General features: G+C 48.2%; 1 protein-coding gene across 8 annotated transcripts in view; it reads right to left on the bottom strand.

The window, feature by feature from the left end:
• KIF21A (kinesin family member 21A) overlaps positions 1–6,120 on the bottom strand; it is a 2,335,619-nt gene extending 2,329,499 nt beyond the window's left edge. For all 8 annotated transcript variants that reach the window (XM_069629214.1, XM_069629217.1, XM_069629219.1 and 5 more), the window contains exon 1: positions 5,767–6,120. In XM_069629214.1, coding sequence (XP_069485315.1) covers positions 5,767–5,813 — 47 coding nt within the window. In that variant the 5' untranslated portion in view covers positions 5,814–6,120. The remainder of the gene's footprint in view (positions 1–5,766) is intronic.
• Positions 6,121–15,238: the final 9,118 nt, after the last annotated feature.

Below are 15,238 nucleotides of genomic sequence, written 5' to 3'. Positions count from 1 at the left end.
TTCCATGTCTATCTGGCCCCTTTGACCGACCTGATCTCCACCTTATCTTCTAACTTTCAGTGTTATGCGGATGACACTTGGCTCTCTTTAAGCTTCCCTCAGCCTCTGCTCCTTCCTCACTCATTCCTGACTATCAGCGATTCAGGATTTGTGCTCCGCCAACGATTTCTGCCTTAATGCCAGCGAGACTGAGATCCTTCTCATTGGGACCCCTGCTCCCGCTTTAACTTTGCCCGCCCTCCTTGGGCGCTCTTCGCTCGCCATCTTCCGAGTCGAAAAACCTTGGTATCCTCTATGACTCTACTCTTTCCTCACATCACAGACCTTGACAAGAAGGCCCACTTCCAGCTGCAAATCCTCAGAGGTATTTTACCTTTGCTGACCTTCGCCCAGAAGCTCACTGTCTCCAGAGCCCTGGTTCTCTCCAAGCTGGACTACTGCAGCAGCCTCTTTCTCAATCTTCCTAACTCTACTCTTTGCTCCGTGCAACTAAACCAGAACACAACTGCAAGACTTATCCTTGGCCTCAAGCCCAGGGACTGCATCTCTTCTGCCCTGAAATCTCTCCACTGGCTCCCGTTGGCAACAAGAATCAACTGCAAGACACACTGCATCATAAGCAAGGCTTTTTGGGGGCACGGGCCGTCCCTATATCACTGAATGACCATTTCCATAATCTTCTTCCCTCTTGATATAAATTAGTTTTTTTGGTCGAGCGCAGAGAACGTCAGTTTGCATCGTTTAGTATAGAATAAATAATATAGAAATCAAAAAGAAAAAATGTAAAATAAAGGGGAGAACACAGAATCCTGCAAATACCCGATATAAAAGATCAAAAAAGGGGGCACTAACGCTTTGCGCTTTCTGTAAGGAGGAACAGTATCCACTCCAGTGCAAGATTGCAAATGCCAATACTATTTAATTGATTGATCAAAATAGGGTGGTCAACTATGTTGAATGTTGCTGAGAGATCTAGTAAAATCAAGGCACCCACTCCACCAGAGTCCATCTGCAGCCTTAGATAATCAATAGGATGTGACTGGCAACATGGCACATACTAAACAAAAACCGGCTTAAGCAGGCTTAGCAAAAAATATTTTTTTAGAAAGTGCTTTTCAGCAAACGACTAAACTGTGATGGCACAGTATGCGCCGAAAGCTTGGCCATGTAAGACAGACTAGATATGGTGCAATAGTTTGCCAAATCGGAGGATCTGCCTAGCTTTTCCTCGGTATGGGGTGGTAAGAATTGCCATTTAAAGAACCAGGAGGACTACGTTGTGTGAAAAAGTGCCATTCATTAACAGTTCTAGTTGGCACACTAATAGAGCCTGCTAAATGATTTACTTAAACTCGTCATGGGGACAAGAATGATGTGGGGAACCAAAGCATTTGCTTAAATTAATTAATTATGAATTTCAAGGAGTTGCTTCCGAGAAAGGGGACACAAATACCCAGAACAAACGTTGGTAGCAAAGTCAGGAGTTTCGGATTCTCTTGCGATTTCCGTGTGCATGTTTAAGTACCACTCTGTGGGATAAGATCTTCTGTTATTCCAACGCTCCGAGACCTACGTGTGTGTAGCGCTATTTAAGAAATAAATGATTATGTCTTCATAGATTTACATCTCAAGTCACAGTGAGAGCGAACAATAAGACTGTAGCAAGGCTCCCTCAGTTCTTGAAGAATGTGAAAGAATTGTTTCTGAAATGAGGACACATCAGTTATCCACTGATGATAGTGTGTTGTGTTCTCGTGCCGAAGATAGAGGAGGTTTGCTTGAGGATGAACCTCTTCTCCATATTCATTCTAGGTGGTGCTTAGTTTCCTTTGCTTTTACTAGCGGGTCAGTAAACTAATTTAGAACTTTCTTCACAAGGATTTTGCTAGTCTCAATAGAAAGACAAGCAAGAACATTACCCAAGCTAGCTTGTGAAGTAAGATTAGTAAAGAGAGCAATGCAATTATGTAGGAGAAGAATCAAGAGTAGCGAGCTGTAGCTTATTCCAATGGTATTTAGAAATTAAACGATGGACCAGGGTGGGGGTTAATAGAAGTATCTACCGAGAACCAAACAAGATTGATTAAGTAATCAGACCAACCTGTTTTAGGTGTGTGGGCAGCAATGGCATTGTCTTTAGTGCAAAACATTGAGTTAAGTGGTACTTGACCCTACCCATATGGATGGGTAGGGTTAACTACACTTTGAATGAAGGACATGCTTTCCATATATTCCAGAAAAATCACTGACAATAGTGAGTGATGGCTAGTCAGCCCAAAGATTTAAGTCACCCGATATGGTGATCACATTAAAATCAAAGATCAATTGACAGACAGGATTGGATCTCTCCTTTTCTAACTAATGAATGTATACTGTAAAGTAATAGAATCTATTCATTAACCTCATTACCATCCCTCAAGTTAACAGATGAAGTTGCAATCAAAAACAAGATGGATGTAAGGCTCTTGTAACCAGGACTCATATCTGGCAGAGTGTCTCCCAGGACGCCCACCCCCCCTTGTTATCCGCATATTTCAAGTAACTTTTGGTCTCACCCTAAGTTACTAGGGGAATCCAGACGTGGACCCCTTGCTCACTATTCTTAGAGGCACAGCTACACCCAACTGATTAGGTTCAACCAGACCTAAACACATTTCTGGGGTTGCTGTTGGTATTCTTGTTCAGAGGAGAATTGCCTAGCATTTCGGTGCTGGACTGCCCCAGGACAGGACAAAGACTGATATGTTTGGGATATTTCTCCTCTGTGAAAGATAGTGAGCTAAAGACTCTGGGTATGGCCCTTGTAACCAGGACTCATGTCTGGCAGAGAGTCTTCCCAGGACCCCCCTTGTTATCTATAACCATGTCCCCACCATATGAGCAGTGACTAATAACACAAAACTTGAAGGGACTTCGAAATTATTTTTAGATTTCCAAATACACCCTTAACCTGCTTACCCGCCCCCCCCCCCCACGTCTAGCAACCAGCAATATAGGCCTATTTAAACATACATGCTGATGCATGTGTATCCAAAAATGACAACTCACAACACTCTTAAACTCTAAAAAGCGACTCTTCTGTGCCAAGAAGAGTTCTATATTCCCAAGTTGCAGAGGACCGACATGAAAGTAACTAACCGATACAGATTACATGTCAGCTGTCAAAACACACTCAAAACATGAATCGTTACAATAACACTTGCTAGTGAAAATAGATATGGAAATGTATATCAACCATCATGTTGGCAACATAACTGTACCTTATGAAATACGGGTGCATAATACCCGCAAGCAGCATTTAGCGGGAGGAAATAAATGATTCCATGGGTAACTATTTAAAGTTCAAAGCTGCAAGCCAGACATAAAAAGTCAATAGTCACCTCAATTCTACACACATACACAGCACACCAATTCTAACCAGGGGTCAAGTTGCACCCTGCAATGTATGCTCAAAACAAGTGTTTAGTTTAGATATCTACTTGTTTGAACTTCTAATTGCATTAATGTTTGAATTCAATAAATATATATAAGTATACGATGTTTTAGGAATGTATGAGTTTTATAATAGGACATGAACATTGTGCGATTTGCTTAAAAGAGTTTTAAGGCAGCCATTACAGCAAGCATAACAAATCAGAAAACCGTTTAGCCACTAAACTGGATCACGCCTATGTACTGCTCCCAAATTGGGCAGCCTCCGCTGTCAAGGTTTTCTGAAAGCTGTTCTACCTGTTGACAGGAGAAAAGAAAAAACTACAGCAGGTTGTAACATGCAGGTTGACAATTTAGTTTCTAGCACTAGGCAAATAACAACTGCTTTGCAAATTGATAGCCTGCTGCCGAAAACGACGAGAAAATGGTTTTCCGGCAAAGTGTGCTAAATGGTAGAAATATAAGAATTCAAAATGAATGGGTTATATGAAAACATGCCATACGTCGTAACCGCAAGGGTGTACGTAAGGAACCGTTGCACAATTCTAAAATATTCTTAATCCCTTGCCATCACTTCTCCATGATGTATGGGTTACCGCCCGAGGTGCTGCGTCCATCAGACCCAATCGGCACTACGAGTCAGTGAACCCTATAATGGAATCAGCTGGCCGTGCTGCTGGGATACTTCATTGGAAATAAAACTTTGCGGATGGCACTTGCCAGGCGTAGCCATAGAAAGAGAAGTGCATAACTTTGAATATGTTTTGTCTTCACTCAAAAGTACCCTTCTCAAACCTCCTTCTACCTGCGGGCTCCCCACCTTTGGAACTCGCCACACCCTGAGAACAATAACATGCTCACGGTTTTAACACTCGAGATCGCACTATAATAACCAACTCCTGCCATTGAGCGGTCATCCAGTGATGCAGTTACATCACTCCAGTCCCCCCTCGTGATCCACAACCCAGATCCATGAGTGCAGCGCAGCCCGGGTCTGTTTGGTCGGACCCCTACTGATGTAGCATTAGCTCCCACGCTTCCTTTATACTCTACTGTTCCTTGCCACTTACTGTAAAGCACCTAGCAAACTAAGTGCCTGGTCATCAACATGTCCTCAATACAAGTACTTCGGTTAGAACCACGATGTTCGTTCGGTTAACTAAAAAAAAAATATGGACATAACACAGCGACAGGATATAGTTTTGTTTCGTTTTAAACAGCACTGAGCATATGGAGGGGAAATATATCTTTAAATGTTAACAAAAAGGTCTGGAGGGGTGCTTGTAACTTAAAGGCAATGTGCTGTACCCAACATACGAGTTCTTGGTCGATCACTGAAGCAGCTTAACAACTCCCCACTTACAAACCAAATGGAATATTAATTATACAGCAGCAATACAAGTAAGTCGATGGGCGATCAGGGAGGCACCATGCACATTTCAACATTTCTAAAAAAAAAGACTCGAACAGAGGCTGGGCCAAACTTCGTCGAAAATGCTTCATTCACTGTCAGCGAAGCTAGTGGAGCCCGACTGCCAACAGCCCACAGGCAAAAAACAAAGCAAACAAAACATAAAGAAGAAGGTCAGGCTGCGGCGCCGGCGGGCACTGGCTCAGTGACAGAGCAGCAGCAGCATGGCCCATCTGCTCTGTTTGAATAGCCGATGAGGAGCAGCAGCAGCCTGGCTGTGCCAGGCTTTGGGCGCAGCTGTCTCGCTTCTGACGTTAAGATCCCCCTTTCGTGACGTCTAAGTTAGCCCCTTGTTGGGGGGGGGGGGGCACGATCCAATTGGCTATCAAATTCTGACGTCAGAGACCCCCCCCCCTTTGTTACGTCTCACGTAGCTCTTTGCACAACGCTGGCTGCCTAATGCTCCGAGCTCAGCCGTTTCTGACATCACCTCTCGTGCCCCACAATCCCTGCCATGACAACAAACCAATGTATCTGCCTCCTACTTTCACAAGGCGTGACACCTGGTTGCTGCATAAAACACTGCCGTGGAGCTATCCGGTCGGGCGACAACAGGCTACACGCACACCGTCCACGTTGGCAAAAAAAGTAGAAGGGTATTAAACAGGCAATGTGATGATGACGATGCTGCAAACAGGTGCCAGACTTGACTGAAGTAAGGCTCGTGGGCACCTGCAGAGCTGGCAATAGGGTATGCGACGGGTCACCAGCTGTGCTGAAGCTGATCGGGGTACAAGCCAGTCCCTCAGTGAGTCCTGTGCCCCCTGCAACCATTGGTACGCCGGTGACGCGCTCCACCGCCCCTCGCGTCTTCTGCCTCCGGAGAACACATTTTTAAAACATGACGATTCCGTGTTGCTTACCTCAGAGCAACCCGCACTGTGCTCTCGTCCTGTCCGCCGCCCGACATCCCTGCAGCCGCTGGTGCCCAGACAGCAGGTCTGAGAGAGACACAAGAACGATAGCTGCAGCTAGGAAAGCCGGTGCGTGGAACTGTTGTCTGGAGAGGGTAGTGCCCCCATCATCCCTGCAGCACAGAGCCAGCCATCTTAATTCAGTTTTAAACTTCAGGGCAGGGGTATGGCCATGGTACACAGGCTGAGCACTCACTCCCTGCGATAAGGGGGGTAGGGCCGCCTATCTGCACGGTGCTTTGGCCTCCGTGCGCGCGCCTCCTCTCCTCCGCCCTCCGTGGCTGGCTCAGGTTCGCTCTCCGCACTGCGTCACGGAGAAGGCCCCTCCCTCCGCACCCCGGCAGAAGCTGTGAAAGGCACAGGTGACGGTCGCAAATACTGGAGCCTGCTCTGCTCGTGTCTCGTAGAGGAAGCTATCATGTACTCTTAATTCCTGTTGAACTACAGATACATGCTTTCTTGTCTTCTTCGAAGCGGTTTGGCCACAGAAATTCCAATAATTCGTAAAAGGCCATCGTTCAGAAGGTCGTATCCTAGATGTTCATATATGTAAACTCCCACCGTATTTGAAGGGTATTTCGTGCATTGACACCCTCTCCATGTGCTAAATGCCATGTGTCTCCATTCCAACAAACCTTTGTGACCCCACAAAAATGTATACTCACTTTGACTTCAACAGGTTGAACGTTTTGAATGGTTTCTGTCATATCTTTACATTATAATAGAATCCAGGTTATGAACTCTTGGAAAACAAGCACATAATTATTTTCTTTTCAAGGTAAACTACTTTTCTTGAAACGTATAAGCTGGACTTTTTGGCGACTTTGATTTTGGAAATATGCCAATATTATAACTGAACGTTATGTCATTTATTTGCAAGTAACACTTTCACATCTTTAACAAGCGCTGTTGTGACGACTTCTGTGGCACCAGTGGTCCAGGGATGAATATCGGTTTCTATACCATCCCCACACTTCTAGTACCCCAGAAGTCATCTGAACAGATTGGAAACATAAGCCAAGTATAAACCTTGTCCAATTTTGGTAACATGGATGGAACAGCAGGCTTTTCTCCACAAGGTCGTGGATTGTTGGTTAGTTGCAACGTAGCGAAAATACAATTAATCACAATAGTTCATTGATACTTGGTTTCAGCACAGAGGGAGCAAAGGGTTTTAAAATGTCAGTAGGGGCCTTCAGGGAAGAACTAGGGGGACATAACCACAATGTAGCTTGTGTTTGTAGAAGTTCTTGGTGCTCGACAGTGTAGAGTCGGTTTCAGGGAGCTTTGCAGCTTCTACGACAGAGTTTGAGACAGGAGACAGCTGCGGGTATCAGGTGGCAGGCAGTTCGGTGAGCAAGGCTGGAACGGACCGCTGCAGGCTGACCTAGGGCTAGGAATCGTCTCAGTGCTGGTTGGCAGGTCTGAAGCACTGGTCGAAGCGTTTCGGATGGCATGAGCGACTGCAGCATGACAGTCAGCAGTGCAGTCGGTTGCAGCTCGAGGGGCTCGACTGGCTCAAAAAATGTCCTTTAAGGTGGACGTCTGTGGATGCTTATCGATACACTCCTAGCTTCTTCACTTGGCGTGTGTCGTCCTTTGAGGCGGACAGCCCTAAGCTGAGGACAGTGCTGCAGGCAACTGCCTTATCCTTGGTTTGGTTCAGAGACTCTGGCACTTCCCACCTAAGAAGCTTGTTTCAGAGCCTAGCAGGGCACGCTGTGTGCTGGCTGGGTACTGGTTCTGGAGCTACTTGCGGGTCCTCTGGATTTAGTATCTCCCTCTGTTCCCTGGGAGATGTTTAGGAGAGGAATCTTGCTTTCCTCTTTGGAAATCCTAGCCTTCCTTCACTAGTTGGAAGCTGTAAGGCAGACTGTACCTTCAGCCAGGGTCCAATGCTGAGTTTGTCTTGTTACTCATTGGGAAGTCTTCAGATGATCTGCTCAAAAGAGGGGCTCAAACCTCTTTTAAAGCCAAATGGCCCCCGGTGATTGGTGTAGGTTGAACCTACCTTAATGAACCAATCCTGTGTCCCCACCTACAATCTCCTGTATGTGTGAGGTCATAACCAGAGTGCTTTGCAACAGAAAAGGCAAAGGGATGAAAACATGTAATACTAAGTCCCACCCATTTTCCTGTCTGTTGTGGATCAACGGGTCTCTCTGGTTAATTGAGCTCTCTGTGGTTTCTGATTAAAGCATCAGGTCTTCATTGAAGCTGCGGCAGGACCTGACTTTAAGTCGCCACCAAACCACATACTCTTACCTTCTGAATGGGCTACCCCTACTGGGATGACTACTGAAAAAGCATAGTCCCAGACATGAAAGGTCACTACCCTTGACACTGAGATGCGGGAGCTGGCTTCAGGTTGACATAGTGCATAAGAACGGTTGTTGGGGGTTTCCTGTCTTTTGTAAGTCCTGAGACCAGGCCTCCGGTGGGCCTGCTTGAATTAACTCTGATTAGTATGCAAAGCTGCCATCAGCAGCTAACAAAGAACAGGGTCGACCCATGGAGCCTTTGTCAGTTAATTAGGCTGGCCATGGCAGGAGGAAGGTTTTGACTTTAGCTCTGGCTGGTGAAGAAGGTGAGTGTGCTGCCTAGTGCTTTGCACATTTCGATTTTCCATCTGGACTCTCTTTGGGCCTTTACCCTTCTTTTCTTGCTCTGCTGTTTTCTCGTTTCCCTCCCCTCTGAAGCACCACTCTGCTCCCGCCACAGAGCTACTTGATTGGGCCTTGTAGGCCGTAGTATCCCACCTGAGGGTCCTCCCTCACCGACACCCTTCACCAAACCACTTTAGCTCCAGCTGGTGAAGAAGGCGAGTGTGCAACCCAGTGCTTTCCATATTTCGTTTTTCCATCTGTACTCTCTTTGGGCCTTTACCCTTCTTTCCTTGCTTCTTGCTCTGCTGTTTTCTTGTTCCCCTCCCCTCTGAAACCCCACTCTGGCCCTGCCCCTCTCCCATCCCTGAGCCACGTGATTGGGCCTTGTAGGCCATAAAATATCCCACTTCAGGGTCGCCCCTCGCTAACACCCTTCACCAAGCCAGTTTAGCTCCAGCTGGTGAAGAAGTTGAGTGTACTGCCCAGTGCTTTCCACATTTTGTTTTTCCATCTGTACTCTCTTTGGGCCTTTACCCTTCTTTTCTTGCTTCTTGCTCTGCTGTTTTCTCGTTTCCCTCCCCTCTGAAGCCCCAGTCTGGCCCGCCACATCCTGCCCCGAGCCACCTGATTGTGCCTTGTAGGCCGTAGTATCCCACCTGAGCGTCCCACCTCACCGACACCCTTCACCAAGCCACATTAGCTCCAGCTGGTGAAGCTGGTGAGTGTGCAGCCCAGTGCTTTCCACATTGAATTTTTCCATCTGTACTCTCTTTGGGCCTTTACCCTTCTTTTCTTGCTCTGCTGTTTTCTTGTTTCCCTCCCCTCTGAAGCCCCAGTCTGGCCCGCCCCATCCAGCCCCCGAGCCACCTGATTGTGCCCTGTAGGCCGTAGTATCCCACCTGAGGGTCCTCCCTCACCGACACCCTTCACCAAGCCACTTTAGCTCCGGCTGGTGAAGCTGGTGAGTGTGCTGTCCAGTGCATTCCACATTTGTTTTTCCATCTGTACTCTCTTTGTGCCTTTGCCCTTCTTTTCTTGCTTCTTGCTCTGCTGTTTTCGCGTTTCCCACCCCTCTGAAGCCCCACTCTGGCCCGACCCCCTCCCGCCCGAGCCACGTGATTTGGCCTTGTAGGCCATAGTATCCCACCTCAGAGTTCTCCCTCGGCGACACCCTTCACCAAGCCACTTTAGCTCAAGCTGGTGAAGAAGGTGAGTGTGCTGCCCAGTGCTTTCCACATTTCATTTTTCCATCTGTGCTCTCTTTGGGCCTTTACCCTTATTTTCTTGCTTCTTGCTCTGCTGTTTTCTTGTTTCCCTCCCCGACCCACGTGATTGGGCCTTGCAGGACGTAGTATCTCACCTGAGGGTCCCCTCTCGCTGACACCCTTCACAAACCACTTTAGCTCCAGCTGGTGAAGAAGGCGAGTGTGCTGCCCAGTGCTTTCCACATTTCATTTTTCCATCTGTACTCTCTTTGGGCCTTTACCCTTCTTTTCTTGCTTCTTGCTCTGCTGTTTTCTTGTTTCCCTCCCCGACCCACGTGATTGGGCCTTGCAGGATGTAGTATCTCACCTGAGGGTCCCCTCTCGCTGACACCCTTCACAAACCACTTTAGCTCCAGCTGGTGAAGAAGGCGAGTGTGCTGCCCAGTGCTTTCCACATTTCATTTTTCCATCTGTACTCTCTTTGGGCCTTTACCCTTCTTTTCTTGCTTCTTGCTCTGCTGCTTTCTTGTTTCCCTCCCCTCTGAAGCCCCACTCTGGCCCTGATCCCCACCTGCCCCCGACCCACGTGATTGGGCCTTGCAGGCTGTAGTATCTCACCTGAGGGTCCCCTCTCGCTGACACCCTTCACAAACCACTTTAGCTCCAGCTGGTGAAGTAGGCGAGTGTGCAGCCCAGTGCTTTCCACATTTCGTTTTTCCATCTGTACTCTCTTTGGGCCTTTACCCTTCTTTTCTTGCTCTGCTGTTTTCTCGTTTCCCTCCCCTCTGAAACCCCACTCTGGCCCCGGGCCCCTCCCGCCCCAGAGTCAGGTGATTGGGCCTTGTAGGCTGTAGTATACCACCTGAGGGTCCCCTCTCGCCGACACCCTTCACCAAGCCACTTTAGCTCTGGCTGCTAAAGAAGGCGAGTGTGCAGGCCAGTGCTTTCCACATTTTGTTTCTCCATCTGTACTCTCTTTTGGCCTTTATCCTTCTTTTCTTGCTTCTTGCTCTGCTGTTTTCTTGTTCCCCTCCCCTCTGAAGCCCAGGGCTGGACTGGCCTATAGGGAACTCTGGATATTTCCTGATAGGCCTCTGCATCCTTAGCCTTTTTTGTGTGGTATTTCCAAATGTTCCCATAGGAAAAGGGTTGGGCATGCTGAAAATATGTAACATGGAGCCACTTGAAAATGATTTCCAGGGCCTCTTTTGGTTCCCAGTCCACCCCTGCTGAAGCCCCACTCTGGCCCCGCCCCTCTCCCATCCCTGAGCCACGTGATTGGGCCTTGTAGGCCATAAAATATCCCACTTCAGGGTCGCCCCTCGCTAACACCCTTCACCAAGCCAGTTTAGCTCCAGCTGGGGAAGAAGTTGAGTGTACTGCCCAGTGCTTTCTCTTTGTGCCTCTACCCTTCTTTTCTTGCTTCTTGCTCTGCTGTTTTCTCGTTCCCCTCCCCTCTGAAGCCCCAGTCTGGCCCACCCCCTCCTGCCCCCGAACCACCTGATTGTGCCTTGTAGGCTGTAGTATCCCACCTGAGGGTCCTCCCTCACCGACACCCATCACCAAGCCACTTTAGCTCTGGCTGGTGAAGCCGGTGAGTGTGCAGCCCAGTGCTTTCCACATTTAAAGGAGAGTTCCGGGACTTTTTTTTTATTGTCCCTACGGTTCGGCCATGTGTTTTTAAGCATAACTCGGTAGATCGTAGAAAACTTTCCTATGGACCTTACCCGACTTTTCGTCCATTAACGCACTCGAAATCAGCCGCCATTTTCTGATAATCCTATCATTTCCCCCCATCGCCCTGGCTCACCTGCTTTTGCGGCACTAAATCAAATCCCCCGCCCCTGAGCCTGACATCAGCAGACGCGTACCGCCCATTTCCCAACGCCAAAGCACGTTTCGTGTCAACAATCGCTGCGCCTCAGCTAATGAACTGTCGCCATGGAAATGGCAGGACGCCTCTTTCCTCAATAAGTATAAACACAGTGTTTCACAACACACAGCAGCAGATTTTCGATTCCATTACTCTCTGTGTGTTACTTTGAGTATTCTGTGACTCGTTTCTGTGCTCTGGTCAGCTACCTTCGTTGATTGTAGCCCGTGTGAACAGATACCAGTACCACCGCTATAAATTATTTTACTTTCTTTACCACACAATGGCTACAATAATGCCGTATATGTACGAGCCCGAGTACACCGAGGAAGAACTACTGGAAAGGCAAGCACGCGAAAACGATGGGGATTCGGACGGCAGTTGGGAGGACCAGTCAACGGATGAAGAGCCTGGACCATGTCGCATGGACGGCGTCTCCACCTGGTGCACGTGCAATCGGTGCGAGCTAATGCCAACTGAGGAGGAGAACTGCTGCTGCCGTGAAAATTCCGGGTGCTTGGCCTACATTTCGGAAGGCGAGCCAAGTCCGCAATGCATCACCGAGGTGCCAGAGTTCAGGGAAGCCTGCCTCTCACGGACCGTGTTGAGGATGATGATGGTGCTCATGCACGAACTTCGCGGCACTGTTCGTCCGCGTAATCCGAGTAACGAGTAAGTATACTCTGGTTGTGATGTCAGTGATGCCACTACTATTTCATGGTTGTCTCCCACATATAAAATTACATCTACATATCATTCGAATGCATGTAAATTGGTTCCATGTTGTGCATTTTCTAGATAGAATTTTTTTCAAAGCAGAATGACATTTTTTACCTGAATCGACAGTGATAAGAAAGTTTTGTCATTTTAATACAGTTTGCATCTTTCATTTTCACAGGTGGTACAGGCTGGTGGCCTATCGTTGCTTCACTTGGTGGCTTCACGGGAGGCTCGGACACCGCGTTCGGAGAGTAATACCTGCCTGTGCGGTACTTGCCATTAGACAACATTTCCCCAGCGACAGTGGACAATACCGCGGATTTTCCCTGGATGTGCTGCAACCGGAACTTTACAATGTGTAATGTTTATTATTTATGTTCAATTGAAATTAAGATCTAAAATAAAACCCAACATATATTTTAACAATGGTTGTTTTGATTTTTTAAATGAATCTAGTGTGTCTCCATTGAATAGTCTTCCTGTGCCTTGTCTTGTCACACCACATGTCTCCGGCCAGCATCCTCCCTCGCGCTGGCCGCCCACCTTCAATCCACATAACCGTTGAACCCATATGCAGCAGACATACATATGTTATTTTGCGGGTTGGCATCAAGCCTCCCGGCCTTGCCTCCTCCCCCAAAAATATTTACCACACCACTTTGTTCAAGCGTTGGCAATAAAAGGCCGTTGGATTTTATTGATACAAAACATGGTTATAGGTAAATAATCAATATGGTTGATCATAATAAATCATCCTTTTGGGCACCGGGTACAGAGATGACCCCCTCTGGCTCGTGCCGCCTTGCCACCACAGGCCAGCCTGCTGCTGACTAACTGCCTAGGCATCCAGGGTCTCCAGGGTGAACTGCACCCATATATTTTCTCCTGGGAGGGTGAGGTATTTATAAACTCACCCCCCTGCCTTTCATGTACTAGATCCTGCAGCCTGCCTCTTACATGCAGTTAGATGGCCTCTCCTTGGTGAGGCCCTGCGGCAAACGAGTCTTGTCTGCACGACCACCGCCCCAATCCACCCCCCGCCCTATCAAAGGCAGTTCGCACCGGGGTACTTGTGCTGCCAAGTGGAGCTGTCAGGGAGCGATAAAGGCCAAGAGGTGCCAAAGACCATGTACACTTCAAAGTGGTCTATAGAGCATGGGTTGTTGTTCCCATGTCTACCGCCAGACCCCGTGTCTCCTGCCAAGCATCCCCCCTCACGCTGGACGGCCCCCTGCAATCCACATAAGTGTGTCTCCATTCACGAGTCTTCCTGTGTCTTGTCTGCACGACCACCGCCCCAATCCACCCCCCGCCCTATCAAAGGCAGTTCGCACCGGGGTACTTGTGCTGCCAAGTGGAGCTGTCAGGGAGCGATAAAGGCCAAGAGGTGCCAAAGACCATGTACACTTCAAAGTGGTCTATAGAGCATGGGTTGTCGTTCCCATGTCTACCGCCAGACCCCGTGTCTCCTGCCAAGCATCCCCCCTCACGCTGGACGGCCCCCTGCAATCCACATAAGTGTGTCTCCATTCACGAGTCTTCCTGTGTCTTGTCTGCACGACCACCGCCCCAATCCACCCCCCGCCCTATCAAAGGCAGTTCGCACCGGGGTACTTGTGCTGCCAAGTGGAGCTGTCAGGGAGCGATAAAGGCCAAGAGGTGCCAAAGACCATGTACACTTCAAAGTGGTCTATAGAGCATGGGTTGTTGTTCCCATGTCTACCGCCAGACCCCGTGTCTCCTGCCAAGCATCCCCCCTCACGCTGGACGGCCCCCTGCAATCCACATAAGTGTGTCTCCATTCACGAGTCTTCCTGTGTCTTGTCTGCACGACCACCGCCCCAATCCACCCCCCGCCCTATCAAAGGCAGTTCGCACCGCGGTACTTGTGCTGCCAAGTGGAGCTGTCAGGGAGCGATAAAGGCCAAGAGGTGCCAAAGACCATGTACACTTCAAAGTGGTCTATAGAGCATGGGTTGTTGTTCCCATGTCTACCGCCAGACCCCGTGTCTCCTGCCAAGCATCCCCCCTCACGCTGGACGGCCCCCTGCAATCCACATAAGTGTGTCTCCATTCACAAGTCTTCCTGTGTCTTGTCTGCACGACCACCGCCCCAATCCACCCCCCGCCCTATCAAAGGCAGTTCGCACCGGGGTACTTGTGCTGCCAAGTGGAGCTGTCAGGGAGCGATAAAGGCCAAGAGGTGCCAAAGACCATGTACACTTCAAAGTGGTCTATAGAGCATGGGTTGTTGTTCCCATGTCTACCGCCAGACCCCGTGTCTCCTGCCAAGCATCCCCCCTCACGCTGGACGGCCCCCTGCAAACCGCATAATGCCATGACATATACACGTCATTCATTCACAAACACACCCCTGTTTCGAATTCTTTATAACCCACTTCATATTTCTAATGAGAACTTCTTTGCACTTTGCTAGTCAACCCGTGAAGGTGCTGGTTATCTGCTCTTCGTCTCTGTGAACTTCCGTGACCACTTCGAGGAAACTCGTCAGTTTGCAACCTGTGAACTGCTCCCTGTTCTACGACAAGAAACTACTCTGATCCCTGCATCTAACTGTTTGCTCGTCAAGGTAAGGCCATGTACCATACTCATTTTGCGTCCAATTTCTTTTCGTTCAAGACAGTACATGCAAGGAACTAGTCACATGTTCTGAGTTTAGTCAAATTATTTTTCTATTTTTTTAAAGTTATTCAAATACTTATCCGCATGTGAATAACGTGTATAGTTCCAAGAACCAAAACATACCTTGCATTGAACCTTTTATGTGTCATTTAATTTTTTAACACATTGGTATTCATAGAGAATTGTTGATCTTTACTTTTCAGAACTTTCCACAATGCCTGCCTGTTCCATTGGCGGTTGCCCTTCGAAGACCCATAATAAATCTGAAGGTACTATAATGCATGTTTTCCCTAAGACAATAGATCAGATAAGAGAATGGGTCCGATATTGCGGATATCCACCCTCTGAGCTTGAAAGTAGAGTCCTAGAAGTCT

Source organism: Ambystoma mexicanum, chromosome 12, assembly GCF_040938575.1.
Source record: "Ambystoma mexicanum isolate Mex_15411 chromosome 12, UKY_AmexF1_1, whole genome shotgun sequence".
NCBI lineage: Eukaryota > Metazoa > Chordata > Amphibia > Caudata > Ambystomatidae > Ambystoma > Ambystoma mexicanum.
Note: the sequence above shows the minus strand (reverse complement) of the source record. Positions and strands in the feature narration are given on the sequence as shown.